The sequence below is a fragment of the Ptiloglossa arizonensis genome, chromosome 1 (genome assembly GCF_051014685.1).
Source record: "Ptiloglossa arizonensis isolate GNS036 chromosome 1, iyPtiAriz1_principal, whole genome shotgun sequence".
In the NCBI taxonomy this organism is placed as follows: Eukaryota; Metazoa; Arthropoda; class Insecta; order Hymenoptera; family Colletidae; genus Ptiloglossa; species Ptiloglossa arizonensis.
Window position 1 is genome coordinate 30,572,397 of NC_135048.1, and position 25,823 is coordinate 30,598,219.

The 25,823-nt window shown below is 43.4% G+C and overlaps 1 protein-coding gene across 1 annotated transcript in view; it reads left to right on the forward strand.

Annotated features, from left to right (window-relative positions):
* The window catches only part of Vn (membrane-bound neuregulin protein vein), a 510,544-nt gene that overhangs the window by 374,046 nt on the left and 110,675 nt on the right, over positions 1–25,823 (forward strand). Inside the window, exon 3 of the mRNA XM_076310176.1 lies at positions 15,661–15,803. Within this exon, the coding sequence (XP_076166291.1) occupies positions 15,661–15,803 (143 nt within the window). The remainder of the gene's footprint in view (positions 1–15,660; positions 15,804–25,823) is intronic.

Sequence of the window (25,823 nt, forward strand, 5' to 3'; positions counted from 1 at the left end):
TATTCGAATTCTTGAGTATTGGAATACTCGACTATTCGAATTCTTGAGTATTGGAATACATGACCATTCGAATCCTTGAGTATTAAAGTACTTGACTATTCGAATACTTGAGTAATGAGATACTCGACTATTCGATCACTCGAATATTGAAATAATTGAGCATCGAATTCAAATAATTAACTATCTAAAACCTTGAGTAGTGGAATACTCGACCATCCGACGCCTTGAGTAATGGAATAATCAACAATTCTCACCCACGAGTAACGAAATGTTTGACTGTTCGAACTCTTGCGTATTCAAGTGTGCGTATATTCGTAGTATCGTGAACTGAACCAAGTTCTTCCAGAACAGAACATTGTCGCCAAACGCGACTGTACTTTAGGATCGTATTTTAAGATTAGGTTAATCCCCCCGTTGCCGCGCCGCGTAAATTGGCATTTTCAACACTCTAGGCTGTCGCTGCGAAAACACCAACTGGAGAAGAAACTGCTGTTGAATATCGATTCCATCGAAGCGTGAAAATCTTGGAAAATTGGTCCCGAGGCTTAACACACCGATACAATTTATCGCAGAAACGTTCCACGCGCGAAAGTCTCGAGGATGAGAGAGACCCGTATAAAAGAGTAACAAAAGAAAGAGGGTCAGGACCTCTCGTGGAGTGCTACCCACCCTTTTTACATAGTCCGCGCATTAAAGCGCTCTCGATGGTACTCCATCCGACCTTCTTCGTTCCTGTCGCGACTCTGAATGGTTGTAGCGGTGCCATTGATGGGTCACGGTATTTATAACCTAGCGAGCGTGCGACTGGCGGAGCTTTTGACTACCTGCGCTTCGACGGAAGCTCTTTCTTCTGATATTTCGACGGGGCCGTCCGTGGACGCGGGAAGCACGAGCTTTGAGTCGAGTAGCCGGTCGGAAAAACGACGGACGCCATAAATCCGAGCTGTTTTTCATCGTGCAGCTCTTCTTTGACCAAAAGAGGGCGTTCATCTTGCCACGATCGTCACAGGAATCCTCAAAAGACCAAAAATCCCCTGGGCGGCGGCTGAGTTTCTCCACTTCTACTAGCGAAAATTCTTACGCGTTTCCAACCTGCTAGATTCCCATAACACGGATGGAATTTCCAACGTGACCGAAGAAAATGTTTCTGGATGACAATTTTCGCTACTAATATCAAGGACTAAGATTTTTGCTTCGCTTCGATATCAATTATGGTGAAGTTCTTTCGAAATAATCGTATATTGAATCTATTACCTATCAGTTATCCGGGTAGGGCAACCTTTTCTCCCTCAAAGTAGAGTTCTTTTCTTATTCGAACCTGACACTTCGTAAGACGATACAACGACAACAGTAGCGACGACTCCCGTTCAGTTATCCGAGAGGTACAATTCGATCAGTTATCCGGGGGAGATACTTTCTTCTCCAAGAATTCGATCTTTCTCTATCTACATGCTTTACAGGCAAAAAAATACGCAGCAACAGTAATCACAGTTCGAGCTAATTTATTCAAGGAGTAAAATTCGATCGGTTATTCAAGGCTCGATATCAATTATGGTGAAGTCCTTTCGAAATAATCGTATACTGAATCTATTACCTATCAGTTATCCGGGTAAGGCAACCTTTTCTCCCTCAAAGTAGAGTTCTTTTCTTATTCGAACCTGACACTTCATAAGACGATACAGCGACGTCTACCGTTCAGTTATCCGAGAGGTATAATTCGATCAGTTATCCGGGGAAGATACTTTCTTCTCCCGAAATTCCATCTCTTTCCATCCAGATCTGCTACTTCACGCGCAAAAAGTACGCAGCAACAGTAATCACAGCTCGAGCTAAGTTATTCAAGGGGTAAAATTCGATCGGTTATTCAAGGCTCGTTGCGCATTAAGACGCGCATTACACGCGTGGAAACTCGCAGCTAATTCGGGTCAATCTCGTATTTAACTGCTATCGTTGGATGTAATCTTAATACAGAGGGGAACGATAACGCGAAACGAGCTGCGGCGCGTTAACTCCGGCGTAATTCTGGTGAGTTTCGCTGATCAACGAACATCCAGAAGGTCCAGAAGGCCACCTTGATTCCCCAAACGGAAGGCGAACTCCGACGCGGAGCGTCCCGGCAGACTGTGTCTGAGAAATAGTCTAGATCCCCGTCCCGAAGGGATTCAACTCTTGCGGTTGCTCGTTAAGCCACACGGATTTTCCTGGCCCGCGCGATGAATTCCACGTCCCCCGTGGACCGTCATTTCAACAAGTTTTGACCTTCGCGAGCCACCTGATCTTTGCGCTGCTTCGAAACTACCCGGTTTTGATGTCTCGCCGTAACATTTCAGTGGAACACGAACCGCCCAAGAACCAACTTATAAGCTGCACGAGATTTCAAAACTTACTCCGAAATAACAATTCTCCTCGTCTCGTCTTTCGTTAACCGCGCGTTATTTACATCCACGAACAAAAATCGTACCTTCTCAGAATTCTCTTTCTCGTACATATTACACAAAAGAAAAATTGTATAAACTTTCCATTCCACTCATTAAAAATTGTATTTATATTACCATCTCAGACACGTATCAAACGACATTTCTACCTTATTTAAAAAGAAATAATTAATATCCTAATCGACCTTCCATCAAAAAGAAATAATTATCTATATAAAACTTCTATTGCTCCTCTATTCTCCCATTACTTAACATTTTCCTCTAATTTACAATTTCCTCGACAATTTATAATACTTAATTCTTCTCCGCTCAGTACAAAACGTCCCGTTGTCGAAGAATCCCACTTAATCCGAGCGACGTGAATCCACGTGACCAGAGTCCTCGAAGTCTCGATTCTCGAGATTGCGTCGCGATAAAAGACACGGATGAGTAACGGGTAAAGGAACTCGATCGAAACCCGCGGGAAAGGCAGATATTCGTCGGCCAGACGCAGCGGCATCAGGAAGAAAATGCGAGATGACCGAAGCGCGAAAACTCGCTCGGCTGAACGGAGCGCTACGGCACTGAGCTGTCCCGGTTAAAATTAGCAGACTCGGTCTCTCTTCCTCCCGTGGTCCTCCGTCGGGGGTTACCGAGAAGCGTCGCGTTGTCTGGCCATCGTTATTCGTATCTCGGCGACGTAACTGATTCGTTAAATCAGCCACGAGCCGCCCGGTGACTTCCAGACGACACCGGCGTAATTCGATACCGCCTCGTCCGACGAAACGCGACCGAACTCGCTTCGTTCGAGCGCGACGAATCAACCGCCGACGGGGTGGGGGTGGGTTGGGGTGGAGAGGGGACGAGTCGCGTCGCTCGTAAGTCAGACGACTCCTCGATGAGCCCGCGACTCTTTCAGATTAGCGGACTCGACACATTTTTCGCTCGTCTCGCGACATTCTTCCGCCGTTCGACCAGACCCTCGCTTCTTCAACCTTTTATTCAAACGGTACACCCCTTCGCGAGACAAAATTATCGACCACGTCTACAGATTCTACGAATTCGATGTTACAAACGCAAAGAGTTAATTTATCGTTATATTGGGTTGTTCGGGAAGTCTTCTCGTTTTTTTTTCTTTTTTTTTTTGTAAAAATGAAACACGATCTTTTTAGAGTGTATAAACATTTTACTAAATTATATATTGTCCATTTTGGAAAACGAAATCACTTCCCGAACGACCCAATATTTAATTGTCGCGTTTGATTTTTCGAATAACACAATAATTACTGTAGAAGTATATTTTGTACACTTTACGTTATTAATATTATGTTATACTGTTTATGTATGCATCGTATTATGCATTCGATGAAGTATTCGGCAAAAATAATTTGGAGAGAATTTTTCGTCAAATTACGGAATGATTTATGTTTGTAACTATTCCTTTTTCATTGCAACACTTGTACAGTTTCCTTACAATTCTTTCCCTCTTTATTCAAATCTCTCGTCGTCCCGCTCGCACTTCGTTTCTCCAGTTTCTAATTTCCCGTGGAACGTATTCATTATTTTATCCCAAAGTCGTCGATTTATTTATCGTTCGCGGAGTGGAAATTCGAGGAGTCGAAACGTTAACAAAAGAGACGATGGAACCGGACAAGTAAAAGGGGGGAGGAGTAAAGAACGTGACAGATCGAAGATCCTTGAACACGTTTCGCGGGAAATTCGAGAAAAAAAATGAAATAAACGAAACACCTTCGAAACGAGCCGGTGTTAACAAAGACGACCGCGCAGGGTTGAAGTTCTCGTCGGTTCCTCGTTGCTCGATGACCGTTTCGGGTCGAACGGAGTCGAAAGGGAGGTCGAAAGGGAGGTCGAAAGGGAGGGCGAAAGCTTGACGAGGGGACAATGGAGGAACGACGTCGAGCGTCCTCGAGAAGTTATTCGTGTCGATGTCCGCGATACAAAACGCGCCGGGCTTTCGTCGATAGAATCGCTCCCGGAAGAATTTCGTCGGTCCAGGAGCGGTGAGGGGTCGTAGGCGCGGAACGAAAACCGGGAGAGGGGAGAACGAAGGAGGGGGGCTCCATTCAAGCGGCAGAAGCATTAACGCGGCGAGGCAGCCGGCCAACAGAAAACCATTAACTGCTTCTACAGGCTGGAAGAAAAACAGAACGGGCGGGGAGGGGTAGAGGCGAAGAAAGCCGTTTCCCCCACCATCGTTACACCACCATCCGACGTGTATCTCTTTTTCGCCCCCACCGAGGACATGCCGTTTCCATTACTAGACCGATAGTCCACGTTCGCTGTTCGCGTACCGACGCTACCCCATTAAACATGCGTTCGATCGGATCACCTAAGCACCGTGAAGGACAGACAGTGGGACTTCTCGGGAGATTGTGGTCAAAATTCGGAAGATGGGGTCTTACGACGTGATAGAATTGTCTCCGGTAGGAATGGACAAAGGTTCTTGTAATTGCGGAAGAGTAGAGTTCTTGAGTAGAGTAGAGAGACTGTGGTCAAAATTCGGACGATCGGGTTTTACGACGTGATAGAATTGTCTCGAGTAGAAATGGACAAAGGTTCTTGCGATTGGTGAAGAGTAGAGTTCTTGAGTAGAGTAGAGTACTTGTGAAGAGTAGAGTTCTTGAGTAGAGTAGAGTACTTCTGAAGAGTAGAGTTCTTGAGTAGAGTAGAGTACTTCTGAAGAGTAGAGTTCTTGAGTAGAGTAGAGTACTTCTGAAGAGTAGAGTTCTTGAGTAGAGTAGAGTACTTCTAAAGAGTAGAGTTCTTGAGTAGAGTAGAGTACTTCTGAAGAGTAGATTATTCGAATGATTCGAGTAGGAGAGGACTGGTTATTCTGAGTCAAACTTTCTGATAAATGTACTTCCTATTGAACACATCGATCCATTAACGTGATTCTAAGTAATCTTGTAGAGTTCTTGAGCAAAGTAGAGTACTTCTGAAAAGTAGATTCTTCGAATCTATACTCGATTATTCGAGTAGGAGAGGACTGGTTATTCTGAGTCAAACTTTCTGATAAACATCCTTCCTATTAAATACATGTTCGATTCATTAAAGTGATCCTAAGTACCCCCGAGAACACACTGTGGGAGTTACCCAGAAATTATGGTCAAAATTCAAACCATTGGATCTTATTCGCGATGGAATTGACTCTAGTAAAAGTGAACAAAGAGCGAGGGTGCTCGTAATTTCTGAAGAGTAGAGTTCCTTAGGTTGTTTCGCATCCATCCCCGATAAATTGAATAGGACTGGTTATTCCAAGTCCTATTCGAATCCTCTGATAAATTATTTTGTTCGTGATCTCTAGAAGAAGACTAGACTTGTGAGCACTCCGAATACGACACTCATACTTTCAAAAGCATAAACAATTAATTACCGAGATAAGTAACGTGTGATATATATATTATATAATAATCATTGTCGAGATTAGCTTCTCCTCTATCGGTGTATTCGTCCGAGGCAAAGGAAACTTTCTCCCTAGTAGTTTCTTCAAACCGATCAAAAGCTATTATTCTTCCAGAAGTATGACTTCCAACAAAAAAAACTATTTTCCATACCACACAGAAGGAGGTGCAAATTACTTGCAAAGTTCACCGATAAAATAAAATGTACACCATTCTCGTTTGTATTGAATACTTTCGAAGTCCGCCGCAGGAATTTTCGATAATCACCCCGGATTCAAGATCGTCGACCTTCTCATTACCAATTACGTTTATCCAGTGCGCGCGAGCCATCGTTATTAGTCTCTCAGTTACAAGACAAAGGTTACCCCGCTTTCAAGCGCGACTCGTGTCGCTTGAAAGCGGGTACGACTGCAATAATTTCCCGCAAAATTTACGAAAATTCTCGCATCGGTCGTGAATTAAGGTAACGCAGCACGTACGCGCGCATATTATGAAACCGTTGGATCCGTATTCAATTAGATAATTGAAAACTGGGAATCGGGACAAAACGCTCGATGTCATTTCCATTACCGTGCATAATCAATCATCCCTCTTTCAGGTCGGTTCGAGGGACGGTTGTTTTTTGTTTCTTTTTCGAGACTCCTAGCCGGGAATACACAATCGGCTTGTGATTTCTTCTCGAATTAACATCGCTACGAATAGACGCAGTTTGCTCGTTTCTCTCCATCGGCGAACCCACCCCCTCCCTACCGGCTGAAAGCAGGGTGCAGATGATACGTGGGTTGAACGGTGATTTCGCGAACGCCGCGGCGCGAGAACGTTATTGCGCTCGCGAGATTTATGGAGCGGCCGACGTGAATTGGGTCTCGCTCGTTACGCGATGAACGGGGAAATATGACGAGAGAAAAGCGCCGGGGCGATCCGGTTAACTCGAGGAACCCGGTATTCGCGAACCAACGCGTGGCACGGAATTGAAAATCGTTCATCGGGCTCGAGAAGGATATTTTCTTGACGAACGGAAAGCAGCAACAACATTTCTCAACCGAACAATTTTCTACGCGGTGATCTTGTATTATTTTTCAACGTAACCTCGTTTCCATTGGTCATCACGGGACGTTATTCGTAAAGAAATATTTATCTTTGTTTTCCAAATGAGTTAACAGCACCGATTCTCTCGTCTCGAAATTTTCTACTTTGCAGATGTAATTTATATATCGAAAGTAGGTAATAGATAATTTGTTAAAGGGAGATATCAATAGAAAACTCGCATTTTCGTGGAAATAGTGTATTTTTCTCGAGTGAAGAAGATAAAAAATTGAAAAATGGAAATTTCTTAGTCGAGAATGTATATCGAGCCAAATACTAACGAAAAGAAGTATTCTCTCCAGGTGTCCAGAGTACTTGCTTCCAACGAGTCACATTTTCGACACACTCGGAGTATTATTGGACCTTACTATTAAGAACAAAGGAAACGAATAACTAGGGTGTAAAATACCAGAGTTCCAATTCAAGGAGAAGTGGTGGGAGATTGTAAATCACTTCAAGGTCGAAATTTCTTAGTCGAGTCAAATACCACCGAAGAGAAGTATTCTCTCCAACTGTCCAGAGTACTTGCTCCCAACGAGTCACATTTTCGTCACACTTGGAGTATTATTTAACCTTAGTATCTCGAACCAAGGAAACGAATAATGGCCAGGGTGTAAAATACCAGAGTTCCAGCTCAAGGAAAAGTGGTGAGAGATTGTAAATCACTACAAGATCGAAATTTCTTAGTCGAGTCAAATACCACCAAAGAGAAGTATTCTCTCCAAGTGTCCAGAGTACTTGCTCCCACCGAGTCACATTTTCGTCACACTTGGAGTATTATTTAACCTTAGTATCTCGAACCAAGGAAACGAATAATGGCCAGGGTGTAAAATACCAGAGTTCCGGCTCAAGGAGAAGCGATGGGTGATTGTAAATCACTGCAAGGTCTGTCGCTTTATTGAAATGTTAACAGGAACTTACGAGAGTTCCTCCTAAGGTCGCACTTATCTCGCGTGGAAAGTCGACAGGGATGCATTCACTTAGGATCATCGTAAAATCCATTCTTAAGGCTAAGGCCGACTAAGCTTACAGAGTTACCGCCTAATCTTACCGCCGGTGGCACCACTTCGCGGAATATCGGAGTACCCATAATCGAAAGCCTCCGACGCTTTTCAGAGTTCCTCTAGTCGTGGAAGCCGGGGCTTCCCGTTCGAACCGGCCTCGGGGACCTCGCCCCCGGAACCACCGTCCACCCCCTTTAATTTCCGGGCTTCGACGATGTTAACGTTTTCGACGACACCGACGAGAAATATTCGCGTGTTACTTGAAAGTCTCCGCTCCGAAGTTTCGCGAGAAATTACTTTTTAGATCATCGGGGGTTTGCGCTTGTCGACGGAGTTACGAAGTTGCGCTTCAACCCTTTCACCGTGACATTCTCATTTTGTTTTCATTTTAACAAGTGGAAAAAAGAATTCACCACTGGAAGATACACGTACTTCGGTCTCATTTCGAAAAAGTACACCGCTGCGCGATATTCGTATTTCTTCGATTCGAGAAAATATATATTACTGCGCGATATTCGTATTTTCTAGATTTGAGGGAAAATACACTACTGTACAGTGTTCGTATTTTGTTCTCATTTTGAAAAAAATACACTACTGTGCGATTTCGTATTTTCTCATTGAAGAAAATACACTACTGTACAGTGTTCGTATTTTGTTCTCATTTTGAAAAAAATACACTACTGTGCGATATTCGTATTTTCTCATTGAAGAAAATACACTCTTGTACAGTATCGGTATTTTGTCCTTATTTAAAAAAAAGATACGTATCTTGTTCTTGTTTAAAAAAGGAAATACACTACTGTGCGATATTTGTATTTTGTTATCATTTTGAAAAAAAATACACTACTGTCCAATATTCGTATTTTCTCATTTTGAAAAAATACACCCTTGTACAATATTTTGTGCTGTGCCGTATTTTGTTCACATTTTGAAAAAAATACACTACTGTGCAATATTCGTATTTTGTTCTCATTTTGAAAAAAATACACTACTGCCCAACATTCGTATTTTCTCATTTTGAAAAAATACACTCTTGTACAATATTTTGTACTGTACCGTATTTTGTTCTCATTTTGAAAAAATACACTACTGTGCAGTATTCGTATTTTGTTCTCATTTTTCCAAAGAAATACACTACTGTGCAATATTCGTATTTTGTCTTCATTTAAAAAAAAATACACTACTGCCCAACATTCGTATTTTCTCCTATTGAAAAAATACACTTTTGTACAATATTTTGTACTGTACCGTATTTTGTTCACATTTTGAAAAAATACATTACTGTGCAGTATTCGTATTTTGTTCTCATTTTTCCAAAGAAATACACTACTGTGCAATATTCGTATTTTGTCTTCATTTAAAAAAAAAATACACTACTGTGCAATATTCGTACTATCTCCTATTGAAAAAATACACTTTTGTGCAATATTTTGTACTGTACCGTATTTTGTTCTCATTTTGAAAAAATACACTACTGTGCAGTATTCGTATTTTGTTCTCATTTTTCCAAAAAAATACACTATTATCCAATATTCGTATTTTCTCATTTTAAAAAAAAATACACTACTGTGCAATATTCGTACTTCCTCATTTTGAAAAATACACTCTTGTACAATATCCGTACTTTATTTTCATTTCGAAAAAAATACACTACTCTACGATACTCCTATTTTGTTCCCGTTTCGTAAAAAAAAAAATACACTACCACTCCTGTCCACGCGAATCGTACCGAGAGGAAATATCATTTCGAATAAAACAAGCGGAGTATCTATTATAAAAATGATTCCCACACACCTCGGGGTAATATCAATTATAAAACAATTTTTAAACGCGGCTCTAAATACCGCTATAAATTCGACGCTTGAATCCTTTCGCAGTGATATTTTGTTCTCATTTTATGAAAACTACACCGGAATGCTCGCGCATATAGTACAGAGGCGAGAATGTTAAATAAAACAGGTGGAGTACCTGCTTTGAAAATTATTCCCATATCTCGTCGTAATATCAATTACAGGACAATGTTCAACCTACCTCACAAAAACGTCATAAATTGAACAATCGCGGTAACCGTTTCGAATTGACGCAGTTTGTCTCGTTACAATCGTCCCGATTAAACCACAACCGATACACCAAAACTTCCCCGATATTTTATCCCCAACCTTCGTCCACCACCTCCCGATCAGTAATCCCTCCTAAATGCCCCAAGCTTCCCAAAATTCAACAGCCCGGTTCGCTATATCTCCAACGAATCGATGGATCGGCAGTTAATAAAATTAGCCACTCGTCTTCAAAGAAAATCCGGCAAAGAGAGCTGAGCCTTTAGCGCTGAGCCCTTAATCGCGAGCATCGCGTGTACAAACACCGAACCGCTCGGATATAATTCTCGCGCTCAAAGAAACTCGAAACTCAACGAGCACGGTGCTGGGCGGGATGGACTCATCGCTGTTGCTCGAACCTATTACCGAAAAAGCCCGGAATCCTCCTCGAGGTTTGAAAGCGTCCCGCGCGTACCAGAGGGTCTCTCGAATGCGAGCGAAACCGCATCCTCTAAAAAGGCGTTCCGACGCGTAAGCGCGCGCGAGCGGTGCCACGTGGATGGTTTCACCGGAAACGTGGAAACTGGAAACGAACCGTAGGGCGTATTCTGCACGCGAAAAACTTTCCGGAAGGGTTTTCCCGCGGGAAAATGGCGCACGATCCCCGGACGGTCCGGTCGTTAGAAAATCCACGGGGATCGATCCTCTTTGGCCACGCGTCAAAGGGTTACTGCGAGTGGTGGGAGGGGAGGGCACGGTGCGGCCCAGGAGAGGAGGGATCTCGGGGTAGCTGGCCGCAAAAACGTAACGAGATGAAAGGAGAACGCGAAAGACAGGGCTGAGGCATGAACGAGGCGGAATACATAAATAGAAATCTCGGTTTGGCCCTCTCTGTCGTGCCACCCTCTCTCTCTATCTTTCTCTCTCTCTCTCTCTCTCTCGGTTCATCCGCGGGCCGTATACTCCCCTCTGTCCCGATCCACGAAGCTTCTTCTCTCTCGCGGTGGCATATATACGCGCGCTAAGCGGAGAGCGCCGGTAGTCTAGACGGAGTGTCGATTTTTGCCGCGGCACCAAATTAGAAACTCTTCCCTGCAGGATCCATCGTACGGTTCTCTCACTCGCTCCTGTTCGTTCACCGTTGCAGTCTCTCTCGGTCGCTCACTGTAGCTTCTCGTCTGTTCTCCCCCTCTCTCCGCTGCAGACAGCGACCAGCTCCCTTTTTTACTCGTCCAACCCCCTCCCTGTGTCCGTTTCAGCTTCTCTCTCTCTCTACTTCTCTCTTTCTTTCTCTCTCTCTATCTCTATCTCTTTCTCTCACACTCTCTCTATCTCTATCTCTCGCTCTTGGTGCCGGTATCTCCGAATCTCGCGAGCGCGTGCATGCGAGATCGCTCGAGGGGGGCAGTCTGGTATTTTCGGACGAATATTGAGGGTTGGTCGTTTCCTCGTTTTCCTTTTTCTTTTTTTTTTGTATTTTCATTTTTTTCTTTCACTTTTCTTCTTTTCTACGCGGGAGAATAATTGGATCGGAATGAATTTCGTTGCTGCTTTTCTTCGTTCGAATACACGAGAGGAAAACACAATCCGGCTTGATTTTTGCATTCTCCTCGTAGCCGCTGGGTATTGACAACATTTTTCTACTTTTTGCGGAAGAGGATGGAGGGGGAGGTGGAACAAATTCTACAAGCTCGCCGAGATGCGTGCAAACGACGCGACGGTGCAAACTTTCGAAGTATAATATCTCGAATTCCATCCGCGTTATAAAATTCTCTGTCTAGGTTAAAGTAACCCCTCAGGGGGCGAGGTAGGGGGGGCTGGTACACGCGACCCAATTAAATATGTCGACTTTCTCAAAGTTTGCAATAAAATTCACCGGGCACTTTCTCGAGGTAATGCTTCGACGGAATGCGAAACAAATTCTGTATATTGTACTACAGTACCCCCTTAAGGGGGGCACCGGTGGGTTCGACCCCCTTGAATATTTTCCCTTTCCCAAGTTTTCCAATAAAATTCACCAAACATGTTCTCAAGGTAATGCTTCGACAGATTGCGAACTAAATTTTGTATCTAAATTATAGTACCCTTTTAAGGGGGGCACCGGTTGGTTCGACTCCCTTGAATATTCTCCCTTTCCCAAATATTCCAGTAAAATTCACCAGATACTTTCACTTATCACTGCTTTAACAAAATTCAAACCAAATTCAGTATCTAAATTATAGTACCTCCTTAAGAGGGGCACCGGTGGGTTCGACCCCCTTGAATATTCTCCCTTTCTCAAATTTTCCAATAAAATTCACTGCACACGTTCTCGATGCAGTGTTTCGACAAAATTCGAACCAAATTCTGTATTTAGACTATAATACCCCCTTAAGAGGGGCACCGGTGGGTTGGGCCCCCTTAAATATTCTCCCTTCCTCAAATTTTCCAATCAAATTCATCCAACATGTTCTCAAGGTAATGCTTCGACGAAATTCGAACCAAATTCTGTATATTGTACTACAGTACCCCCTTAAGGGGGGCACCGGTGGGTTCGACCCCCTTGAATATTTTCCCTTTCCCAAGTTTTCCAATAAAATTCACCAAACATGTTCTCAAGGTAATGCTTCGACAGATTGCGAACTAAATTTTGTATCTAAATTATAGTACCCTTTTAAGGGGGGCACCGGTTGGTTCGACTCCCTTGAATATTCTCCCTTTCCCAAATATTCCAGTAAAATTCACCAGATACTTTCACTTATCACTGCTTTAACAAAATTCAAACCAAATTCAGTATCTAAATTATAGTACCTCCTTAAGAGGGGCACCGGTGGGTTCGACCCCCTTGAATATTCTCCCTTTCTCAAATTTTCTAATAAAATTCACTGGACACGTTCTCTATGCAGTGTTTCGACAAAATTCGAACCAAATTCTGTATATTGTACTATAATACCCCCTTAAGAGGGGCATCGGTGGGTTGTACCCCCTTAAATATTCTCCCTTTCTCAAATTTTCCAATAAAATTCATCCAACATGTTCTAAAGGTAATGCTTCGACGAAATTCGAACCAAATTCTGTATTTTGTACTATAGTGCCCCCTTAAGGGGGGCACCGGTGGGTTCGACCCCCTTGAATATTCTCCCTTTTTCAAATTTTCCAATAAAATTCACCAAACATGTTCTCAAGACAATACTTCAACAGAATGCGAACTAAATTCTGTATCTAAATTATAATACCCTCTTAAGGGGAGCACAATCCAATCTTAAGGGAATTCAACCGCCTTGAATATTTGCCCTTTCTCAAATTTTCTAATAAAATTCATCATACACTTTCACTTATCACTGCTTTGGCAAAATTCAAACCAAATTCAGTATCTAAACTATAGTACCCCCTTAAGAGGGCACCGGTGGGTTCGACCCCCTTGAATATTTTCCCTTTCTTAAATTTTCTAATAAAATTCACCAAACATGTTCTCGAAGCAGTTCTTCGACGAAATTCGAACCAAATTTTGTATATTGTACTATACTACCCCCTTAAGAGGGGCACCGGTGGGTTGGACCCCCTTGAATATTCCCCCTTTCTCAAATTTTCCAATAAAATTCACCAAACATGTTCTCAAGACAATACTTCAACAGAATACGAACTAAATTCTGTATCTAAATTATAGTACCCTCTCAAGAAGGGCACCGATGAGTTGGACCCCCTTGAATATTCTCCCTTTCCAAAATTTTCCAATAAAATTCACCAAACACCTTCACCTATCACTGCTTCGACAAAATTCAAAGAAAATTAATATTTCTATCCAAACTTACCGGCGTACCCCTTCGAGCTGAGTCAGTGACCCCCTTCGTCCGGTACTATGACCCTTTCCCTCACCCTTTCCCCATTCGACGTGAACTTCCAGCGAAACGGTCCTCCAATCCCGAAGTTTGCAAAACGTCTCGTGTACGTCTCGCGTAGACGCTCGAGATAAAATAAAGGTCGAGCGCGCGAAATGGTCGCATCGATCGCCATCGATATTTGCGTTACGCCGGAATTTCAACGTCGGTAATCCACGGGCGTTCGTAAAGTTATTAAATTTCCCGCCGTCTCGAGAGCAACTTCGGAGAGCTCCTACAGAAGTTCCTGGCTTCTTCATACGGAAAAACGAGTTTCTACCCCGTCGTACCCGCCCCACCCTGCCCCCCTACGAAGCCCCCGGTGCACACTCTATCCGCGGATAGAAGTCCAGAAATTTCAGGTCGTTCTAAACCAGCGCGGAAGGCTCACGGCTCGGGAAGGGGTACTCGGTTCTCCGGAAGCGCGGGCAAAACTTCCTGTTTGCCCCGAACTTTACGGAATCTTCTCCCGGGACCAGACGAGGGTACACGAATCGAGACCGCCTCGAGAACCGTGTACCTATCGAAAAGATAATAAACGAAGTAATCCAATCTTTGGCATCGATCGAGATTACCCTACGAGTGTAATTATTTGGCGCCAGGAACGAGCCCTCCTCGACCCCTCGGGGCACGAAATATCCATATTCGACGAAAGGGGGGCACTTGAGAAATTTTCTACACCGTCGCGAATAATTCTAAAGAAAACGAACTGTGCAAATGTAACGAAAACTCGAATTCGATGCGAATTATCTTTTCTGATATTTCTAGAGGTTACTATTAACGCAAAAATTGAATTTTTCGAGAGTGAATCTGTAACATTATTGTACGTCACTGAATACCAAATAATTGCATCCAAAAATCGGATTATTAAATCGGTAACTCCATCGCTGTACAAGGTGTCTTGTAACTACTATGACCAATACGGTGATGATTCTACCCGCAGAAATAAATAAAAAAGAAGAAAACCAAAGAATATAATTTTATCTGTAAAATACTTGGTTATCGAGAACATTTATTTCCGAGAGCGCGCGCTCGTTTTTCCCGAAATTCGTTTCAGCGGATCTCACGGTATAATTTGCGACGATAAATATTATTTTATCGTAATTAAGTGTACGGGAACGCAAGTGGAGGGCCAATGAGAACGAGTCGAAACTCGTGGAACGTGCGCGCGCGCCATCCATTTTCGAGATCGATTTTCTCGCCAATAATGCCCCGTACGTACGGTGAAACGTTATTGCACGTTTTCGATTCAATTTTGCGCGTGGAATGCGTGGCCTCTCGATTCTGGCGCTCGCTGGAACTTTGAGACACGCTTCGAAACTTCCAGTCACGTGGAAATTTAAATACCTGTAGAAATCATTCGTAACCCTACCAAAAAAACCGATAACGTTCCTTTTGCACACGTTCCCATAACAACGCATGATACTCCATACGACAGACCGCTGATAACCGAAATTCCTTTTGCATACGTTCCCATAACAACTCATGAGACTCTTTCCGTTCCCATAATAAAGCACTCTTTACATAACGCAGGACACTCAGGACAAGAACAGATATAAAAATTGTATCGACACATAAGAGACAGATCAGTCTTAATCCGTGATTAAATCCCCACGAATCTATAACCGACGATACCACAATTAAAATGTAATACAAAAGAAAATAACAGAGTTCGCAAACGAGTTCAACAAATTAGTTGGAGATCGACATTTTTTGTATCAAATTTTTAATTATCACGCGACACATTCCTAAGCGAAAGGATCAGGATAATACTGTTGCGTTTCGTTCTTCGGTGACGGAAGATTGTAGACGATTCAACGTAGACGTTATCTGTTTTTCAGGCGGAGATCGAAAGTGGTGATATCCTCCGCGAAGCCTGAGGACAGTGGGAGATACGAGTGCGTAGCTGAGAGTACTTCCGGACACCGGGCCACGCTCGCGGCCCAGCTTCTAGTCGCTCACGATACGAGAATTCCGGAAACGAGTAAGTCCTTTCTCGCTTATATTGCTCCAGTTTGTTACAAGTTCCCGCGCTACTACGCGAAACACATCGACGTTGATTGGTCGAAAGTTTCCAAGAGCCCGCGTTGAACTCCGAGTACGAGAATACTCGCGCGGAGACGAAACGAAATCTTTCAAACGAATTGTACCATATGCGATTCTTCTTCGAAAATTAAGTGCACGATAAAAAAAAACAAGCATTTCAATAATTTATATACGATGGATAATCAACTCGAGTAATTGATTTCGTTCTACTAACATTTTTCTGTAACTCTGCGTTGTACATAAACGTAACATATTACAAAATAATCGCCGTTGTTCCGTTTGCATTAATTAATGATACCTGGATAGAGATCGGTAGATTTTCACCCGTGCCCGGGTGTTTATGAAACGAACTTGGTCGAGAAAATTAAACGAATTCTCGGCTGTCCAAGTCCTTTATTCTTCCAATTAGGGTAATATTGACCCCGATGTTGAATAACGCATCCGTGCTCTTCTAATTAACGATACACGAATTCTTGGTGACACAGGAACAGGACGGATGAAACGCGAACGTGTTTATAAATACCAACACGAACAGGAGTTTACCTGTTCCAAGCCAAGTACGTCAAACCGAGATAAACACGAGCGGGCTCGTTGAATATTCGAAGCCATTTTACGCGGAAACGAAACCCTTTGCGAGGAATGCATTTATTATTCGTGTGAAAGGTGCCCGGATCAAATATCAAGAGAACGATAACAACAATCGACGGTTCGAATAATAATAATAATGTACATAATCTTCTTTCCCCACGTTCCAATAAAAATGTCAAACTAAAAAATACAAAACAAACAGAAATCTTCTTCGACGATAATAAAAATTCACTTTATGCCACAACTTCGGTAATATCGTTAATAAAAAAGTATCCAAGAATAAAATTCCAAGATACCGTGGAAAAATACTTGATCGTTCTTTCCATGGAATAAATGTACAATAAAAAAAACAATCTCAAAGCAACGAGTTACGAAATTAATAAAGATCGCGGGACTTCTCGAGACCTTGTCTTCTTAAAATTATTAAAAACGAACTGCCAGGTATAGATTCGTCCCATTGGACAACCCGTTGCGCTACGAATCGATAGCGGTCCCGGCGTAAAAATTCCATAAAATATTTCCAACGTCGCGGCATCGACACCGATGGTACCCGTAGCCCTCGACGTCGGCCAGCACGATTTGCAAATAATTTGTACATTCGATCGATCGGTGTGTATCAATGGATCCGATCGATCGCTCGAACTCGTCTTCCATCGTGGAAAACCCGAACCACCGTAAATATTCATGCCACCCCCGTTCGATATTTCCCACGCAGCGTCATAATTTATTTTTCCGTCGATCTCGGCCCGCTCGTTTGCGCGCGAGCGCGAGCATGCTCGCGCACCGGACTCGTGTATATTCAGGGAGAATGATTTCGCGTGAGAGTATCGAGGTGCAAGCAGAACGCTCGGGCGTTTCGATTTTCAAAGGGAATTCGGTATACGGCTCGAGGACCGTCGCAAACGCGTTTCGTTAGCCGGTGTGTCGATCGACGATACAGAGAAACCGAATGAGAATGAGAGAATAAGAGAGAAAGAGAAAGAAACAGAGAGAGAGAATGAGAGAATAAGAGAGAAAGAGAAAGAAACAGAAAGAGAGAATGAGAGAATAAGAGAGAAAGAGAAAGAAACTGAAAGAGAGAATGAGAGAATAAGAGAGAAAGAGAAAGAAACAGAAAGAGAGAGAGAGAAAGAGAGAGATTTTCGAAACGAAAAATAGCGATACTGCCACGGCCGCGCCTGCTGGATTTCCGGCGATCGATCGGTCGACGAACACCTGCCGATACACATCGGGAGGCTCCTCTCCGATCGTGTCCTCTCCCCACCCCGCGGTCGCCGTGTGTTGTCATAACTCCGATGGTGCGCGCGGTCACCGCGGAATCGTCGCCCGCCAGCCGTGAAAAAAACAGCGGGAGCGCGTTGCACGCGTCACGGGACCCGAACTCGCCACCTGCGACATCTCGACGAGACCCCATTGTCCGCGGGAAAATCAGTTTTTTTCGATACGGGCGTTCGAAAGCGCGCGGTGAATGCACGGGGCATTTTTTAGGCGCGAGGGAAAGTTTTATTGCGCGATGGAGAATAAGCTACGGGAATTCGTTCCGTGTGACAAAGAACCGACGGTATAATGGCCGACAATGGGCCATTTTTTGAGGGTAACGGTGGCCTGTGACGCGATCGCGACGGGTAGCGGGAGCGGGTATAGTGGGAACGTCGAAAGAACGCATCTGGGGGGATCGTAAGGTAAAGAATGCATCCGAAGGTTAAAAATGTACAGTTTTCACGTGGAAAGAATGCAGTTGGATGTTAAATGGGAGTGGGTATAGTTGGCATGTCGAAAGAATGCATCTGGGGGGATCGTAACGTATAGGTTGTGCGTCGAAAGAACGCATCTGGGGGGATCGTAACGTATAGGTTGTGCATCGAAAGAACGCATCTGGGGGGATCGTAACGTATAGGTTGCGCGTCGAAAGAATGCATCCGAAGGTTAAACATGTACAGTTTTCACGTAGAAAGAATGCAGTTGGATGTTAAGTGGGAGTGGGTATAGTTGGCATACCGAAAGAATGCATCTGGAGGGATCGTAACGTATAGGTTGTACGTCGAAAGAATGCATCCGAAGGTTAAACATGTACAGTTTTCATGTGGAAAGAATGCAGTTAGATGTTAAGTGGGAGCGGGTATGGTTGGCATACCGAAAGAATGCATCTGGGGGGATCGTAACGTATAGGTTGTACGTCGAAAGAATGCATCCGAAGGTTAAACATGTACAGTTTTCATGTGGAAAGAATGCAGTTAGATGTTAAGTGGGAGCGGGTATGGTTGGCATACCGAAAGAATGCATCTGGGGGGATCGTAACGTATAGGTTGTGCGTCGAAAGAATGCAGACAAAGGTTAAACATGTACAGTTTTCACGTGGAAAGATTGCAGCTGGATGTTAACAATGTACTGTTCGTGAGGGAATGTTCTATTGCGCAATGGAAAATAAGTTACGGGAATGCATAGTGAATAACAAAGAATTGACGATTCGACGGTCGACAATTGGCTATTTTTGAGCGTAATAGTGGTCTGTGATACGATTGTAATGATAGTGGGACTGGGTATAGTTCGCTTGCCGAAAGAACGCATCTGGGGGGATCGTAAAGAATAGGTTGCATATCGAAAGAATGCATCTGAAGGTTAAAAATAGTAAAAGTACAGTTTGTGCATCGAATAAATGGATTTGGAGATTAAGAATGTACAGTTTGCACGTCGAAAGAATGCAGCTGGATGTTAATAATGTTCTTGTGCCAAAGGAATACATGTGACGATTAATAATTCACTGTTCACGCGTGGAAAAAATGCATTTGGGAGTTAACAATGTACAGTTCGTGCGCCAAAAGAATGCACCTGGGGGGTTTGTAACATATAGTTGACATGTCCAAAGAATGCATCCGAAGGTTAAAAATGTACAATTCGTGCGTCGAATAAATGGATTTGGAAGTTAAGAATGTACAGTCTGCACGTGGAAAGAATGCAACTGAATGTTAATAATGTTCATGTTACGAATGTATACATCTGACGTTTGATAATTCACTATTCACTCGCGGAAAGAATGCATTTGACAGTTAACAATGTACAGTTCGTGCGCCAAAAGAATGCATCTGGCGATCAATCGTCTTCATCGAGACACTTCAGTGAACACTCCCAACAATTTCAACCACTCCAGGAAACCCAGAGATACTTTGAGAACTTCAAAAAAAAACTCTACCCGACCTAACCCTTCTGACGCCAACTGAACAAATCCGGACTCAAAATCACGACAAAGAATCACCACCCCTCTCCCTGCCCGCCATTTGGATCTAAAATTATCGAATCCACCCTAACGAGCAAACCACATTCCCACCCGGGTACCAGATGCTAAGGGCAGTATAATTTCGGTGGAGATCTCTCGTTATTCCCCAACTTCGTATCAAGCAGTTTCAGCCATGATGGCCGCCTCGATATAATTTATAGCCCAGGTATTTGGACCGGGTCTTTAAGCTTCACCTCGATATTTCTATTCCGCTCGAGTCTGCTTCTTCATCCCGAACCATGTTCCCCGGAACCTCGTGGCAGAATCTCACAGTAACAAAATCGTTAAACAAACAAATCGTTCGAATGTCTTCCCTACCCTAACGGACTCTACCCTAACGGTAACAAGTTACGCGTCGAATCACGCGGAGGGTTAATACTCCTGACCTTCCGGAGTTTATGCAAATAGAAGCTCCTCCTGGTCGAGGCTAGTGTCCGAGATCCCCGTGGCGTACGCTTTCCCCACGAAAATTTTACCACAGGACATCCAGGATGAGATCCTCGTTCCATAGAGAGGGAGGCAGCGTTGATCGGTTCACCGCCTTTTACGAGCGAGTGTCTCGCGCTAGGATGCGGTCACGAGCTTGTATAAACGTTCGAAACGGTTCACGTTCGGTCGCTTATCGATCGGTTCTATGCTAGACTTGGACTGGTTTACGGGTTTTCATAATACCCCGCAACATTCGGTAGACGGTTTTCGCTCCGTGTTTACGCCACGGGGTAGAGAGGGGCTGCTACGACGAGAAACAGTTAAACGGGGAAAAACGCGGGGCGCACGTTTCTCGCCAGCCCCGTCCACGGTTCGCTGACTGCGCTCCCGCGGCGAAAACTCGTTCCTCGTAACCCGTTACGAACACACGTAACTCACCCACCGGTGCAATTTCGACCGCGATACGAGACCTGTTCGAAGGAATTGCCACGCTGGACGGGGCGAGGGAATTCCTCTCGATTCCCGGGAAAATACCGAGCGCAGCGGGAAACCGCTCCTCAGCGGCTCGACGAACTCGACGAGTCCCTTCACTCCCCACCCAGGCCACAAAGAACCGCTTAAACGATGGAATACTCGAGAACGGTAGCTCGAGCGCTCTAGGGAGGGGGAACAAAGGGGCGTGGAGAGAGATCGTCCGACGGTTACCGCGACAACTTCGAGACAGGTGTACGCTGACTTTCGAAGAAACTTGTCCGCGTCGCGACCAATGCGTGGAGGATGCTTCGACGAGCGCTGGAACGCGATTCGACGCGCGAGATGATCGGTGGTGATCACAGTGCGCTCGTGACAGTGCGGAGAAGCTTTTCGCGAGGTTGGAACGTAGGAGATGGGACGATGTAATCGGTGATAACGACTCGAGATACGCCTATTGGTTTCAAGCGGTTAATTTCAGTTTGATTCGATGTCAGTTTAATAGGTCCTCGAACACGTTGTGCTTTTTACGACTTGCGATGTGTTCTTAAGGATTTGTTGATATTAGGGCTGGGATTATTCGAACGTGTTGTAGGTATTTGAAAGCTACGAATGATCTTCTAATACTTGAGTACTCTAGTGGAATGAATTATATTCGAATATTCGTGCTCGGAGTACCCTACAGAGTACCTTACAGAGTACTTTGGAGTAGAGACTGGGATTCGAATAATTTAGTACTCGAATGGTCTTTGAATACTTCAGTACTCGAATAGTCTTTGAATACTTCAGTACTCAAATGGTCTTTGAATACTTCAGTACTCGAATTGTCTTTGAATACTTCAGTACTCGAATTGTCTTTGAATACTTCAGTACTCGAATGGTCTTTGAATACTTTATAAATATTTGTATGTTCCAAATGGTCTTCAAATACTTTATGAATATTCAAATGCTGAGAATAGTCTTCGAATACTTTATGAATATTCGAATCTTCCAAATGGTCTTTGAATACTTTATGAATATTCGAATCTTCCAAATGGTCTTCGAATATTTAAATATTCGAATACTGAGAATGATCTTCGAATATTTGAATGGTGAGGATGATCTTCGAATATTTGAACATTTGAATGTTGAGAATGATCTTTGAATACTCAAAATCTGAGAATGATCTTCGGATATTTGAATATTTGAATGCTGAGAATGATCTTCGAATCATTTGAATACTCAAATTCTGAGAATGTGTTTGAGTATTCAAATTCTGAGAATGTTCCTCGAATATTTGAATATTCGAATGCTCTCCGACTATCATCTTTTATCAAACATGCGATCCACAATGTCTCTCCCCACCTATCTACATCGAAACCACCCTTCCTCCCAAAGATACAAAGCTTAACGTTCGTGTAATAGTCGATACACTCCCAAGATATGCACCATTCGAATCCCGTTTTTAATACCGTTTCAACGTACGAATTCTACTATCCTATCATGCCCCATCGAATCCATCCTCCCCTTCAAACGTACGCTAAATTCCCAGTCAATCGACACACCGTCACCAGATTTGCGACTTCGAAACTCGGTACCCGAATACCGCGAATATCGCGGATCGCGCGATCGACGAGCAAAATAATCAAGGACCTAAGTAATCGGCGGATAATAAACCAAGGATTACACACCCCGGTACGATAATTCCGGTGCAATCCGCCGATTCCAACGAGGACCGGAAAGCTTGCGGTACGCCGCCACCGTGGGGGCAGCGAGCTCGTATGACGGACAAAGGGCGACAATTACAACCCTGGCAGCCACGTCAGGGTTTCATATAGCTCCGAACTGCTGATGGCGGGTTGGCTGCTCGTTTCGGTACACACGCGTGTCCATTCGGCCGGCTCGTAAATCCCGAAACGATGGACCGATGTCCCGCTTTACGCGGAAATACTCCGCGTTCGCGTTCGTTGTCGCCCCGATGCGTCGATCGTTCCACGAAAGAAACGTGGATGCAAACCGTGAGATACGATAGGTGAAAATGGTATTTGCGCGCCAACGCTCGCGATAGTAATTTTCTACTCACGGATGACACGTTGCCATACAGTCCTTGGGTCTGTTCCCGAAACGCGTACACCGCATTCTCTGGAAACAGAAGAGAGTAAAGTAATAATTCGAAAACGATACTTGCGGAAACTCGACAATCGTATTCGAGTATCGTATTCGAGTATGGTACTCGAGTATCGTATTCGAGTATCGTATTCGAGTATAGTATTCGAGTATCGTATTCGAGTATCGTATTCGAGTATCGTATTCGAGTATAGTATTCGAGTATCGTATTCGAGTATCGTATTCGAGTACCGTATTCGAGTATCGTATTCGAGTATCGTATTTGAGTATAGTATTCGAGTATCGTACTCGAGTATCGTATTCGAGTATCGTATTCGAGTATCGTATTCGAGTATCGTATTCGAGTATCGTATTCGAGTATCATATACTCGGAGTAGACATTACGAAGAATACTTACCCGATACTATCTACCGATATAACATTTTACCTAAAACATTGCCCCAATGTAACATTTCATATGTCTAAATTTGTATTTTTTAAACGAGAAGGTTACTAATATCATTTCCAAAATTGTCGCACAACTTTACGTTGTAAACCTCAGCATGGTGGGATATTACCACACCCTTTCGATGCATACTTTCGTTCCAGAACCACCCCAATTACCCTACTTAACAAAAATAAACTATCATAGATCGTTCGAAAACACCAATCGCGAATAGTGAACCAAGAAATAGAATTTTGCCTTCTCCGAAACAAAGTCTCGAAACGTAGGAGTATTGTTCCGACACTTTCGATGTGAATTCAAAAATTTCGCTGCTGCGTAAAATAATACACTCTCCCTTCACCTACCTACCTAATTTTCTCTCTTCCCTTCTCTCGTCCTCCTCTCGTTCTAGCGAAAATTTTCGTCGCGCGTACCATCTTATTGTTATCGTTATCGTAGACACCGAAAGTCCGCGTACAAAATTCCACCGTGAGTAAAATGGAGGTTAACGTTCTCTCCCCCTACGGGGATCGATTCGTGGGACCGATTTCCCTATTTTCGAAAGCTAGGGGGGAAATTTCCAGGATGGAAACGAGCCCATCGCGAACAGTCGCGCGGCGCACCGTCTCCATTTTATTTCCACGTACGTACGGTACCTCGAGCGTTTCTCGACCTCGACGACCGTGACTTCTGTTCCCCCATGGTTAGCGCTCGATTGCGGTAACAGATTGTGGTAATGTTTATAAGCCTAGTGTTACTCGAAAGGGCGTACCGCACGGCCAGACTGCAATAACATTTACCACAAACTTTTACTACGGTCCCGAATGTTCGTGGTCCCTCCCGCCCGGCTGAGTGTGCTCCTCGCCGCCGCGCTACGTTCTAACAATTGCAGTTGCAGTCGCAACGGCGCGCTTTACGGCCACGGAGGCGTAACTTGATACAATAACCCGCGTTTCCGCGTCGTTTGCCCCGCGAAGGAGCTGACTTACGCCGTAGCCGTGTTTCTGCCAGCGCGGCGCGTAGGGATCAATGAAATTATGGATACCACGGGCCCCGGGAAACTCACCCGCGTAATGAACATCGGTAACGACGCGAGGTACACGTTCGTCGCGACGACGCGACAACGCGAGCGTCGTTCTGTCCCCTGTTATTAATATTCAGGGTGAATATCAATTCTCGTTGTCCCTCGAACGATGCTCTTTCCTTTTTTTTTTTATTTTTTTGTTTTATTTTACGTAGCAGCGAAATTTTTGAATTCACATCGAAAGGATTGGAACAATATGCCTTCGAATCGAGACTTTCTTTTGGTAAATGCAATATTCTATTTCTTGGTTCACTATTCACGATTGAATGGAATTTTGAATTGACGAATGATGTGAATAAAGTTCGAATTCTTGAGTATTTGAATATTGTGAATAAACTTTGAATTCTCGAGTCAAACTCAAATTGGTATTTTCGAACGATCTATGATAGTATTCTCGTCGCGTGAAATTAATTATTTGAAAGATATTAGCTACCAGTTTTCCATATCTAAAAATGTTCTCGAAAAGATAATATTTCTCCATCTTGAAACTTTGCTTCGAAGAATGTAAAATTCCATTCCTCGATTTTCTACTCACGATTGGTGTCTTTGAACGATCGATGATAGTATTTTTGTCACGTGAAATTGATTATTTGGAAGATTTTAACTGCTACTTTTCTTTATTTAAGTGTAAGGAGAATGTTCTTTGTAATTGAGGTGACTCTGGAACGAAAATATGCATCGAAAGGGTGTGATAATATTCTTCCATCCTGAGACTTTGTTTTAGAGAATGCAAAATTCTATTTCTTGGCTTACTATTCACGATTGGTGTTTTCGAACGATCTATAATAGTATTTTTGTTAATTAGTGTAATTGGGGTGGTTCTGGAACGAAATTATGCATCGAGAGGGTGCAATAATATTCCTCCAATTCTGTTCCTTGGTTCACTACTCACGATTGGTGCTTTTGGACGATCGATGATAGTATTCTCGTCGCGTGAAATTAATTATTTGAAAGATATTAGCTACCAATTTCCCATATATAAAAATGTTCTCGAAAAGGTAATATTCCCCCATCACGAAACTTTGTTTCGAAAAATATAAAATTCCACTCACGATTGGTGTTTTTGAACGATCGATGATAGTATTTTCATCACGTGAACTTGATTATTTCGAAGACAGGAATTGTAATAGTTTATTAACCAGATTTCCATATTTAAGAATATTCTCGACAATTGTTACAACTATAACACAAAGCTATTCGATAGTTTCTCCTCGTACTAAGTTTCATAGCATTGCTAACAACAGTATCGTTACTTAAAATTTCACAAATATTAAGGTTCGTTCCTTGTAAACCCTATAAAGACAAGTCGTAATATTCGAGTATCGATTACCAGTGTCCATCATGGTATTCAACGCGTTAACTGGCATGAACGATCCATTGGTGTACAAATATTTTTCACGAGGTGGCGATACGAACTTAAACGTTGCAGAATTTTCTTGAAGAAAACATTGCAAGAAAGGGAACATCTAACGAGTCGTGGTGGTTATTTGCATCAACGGCGATGTGGTTCGTGAAATTCATTTTAATACACAGAGTACAGTGCATTTCCCGGCGCGGAAGAGAGTGTCTCGAGTCTCTGAGA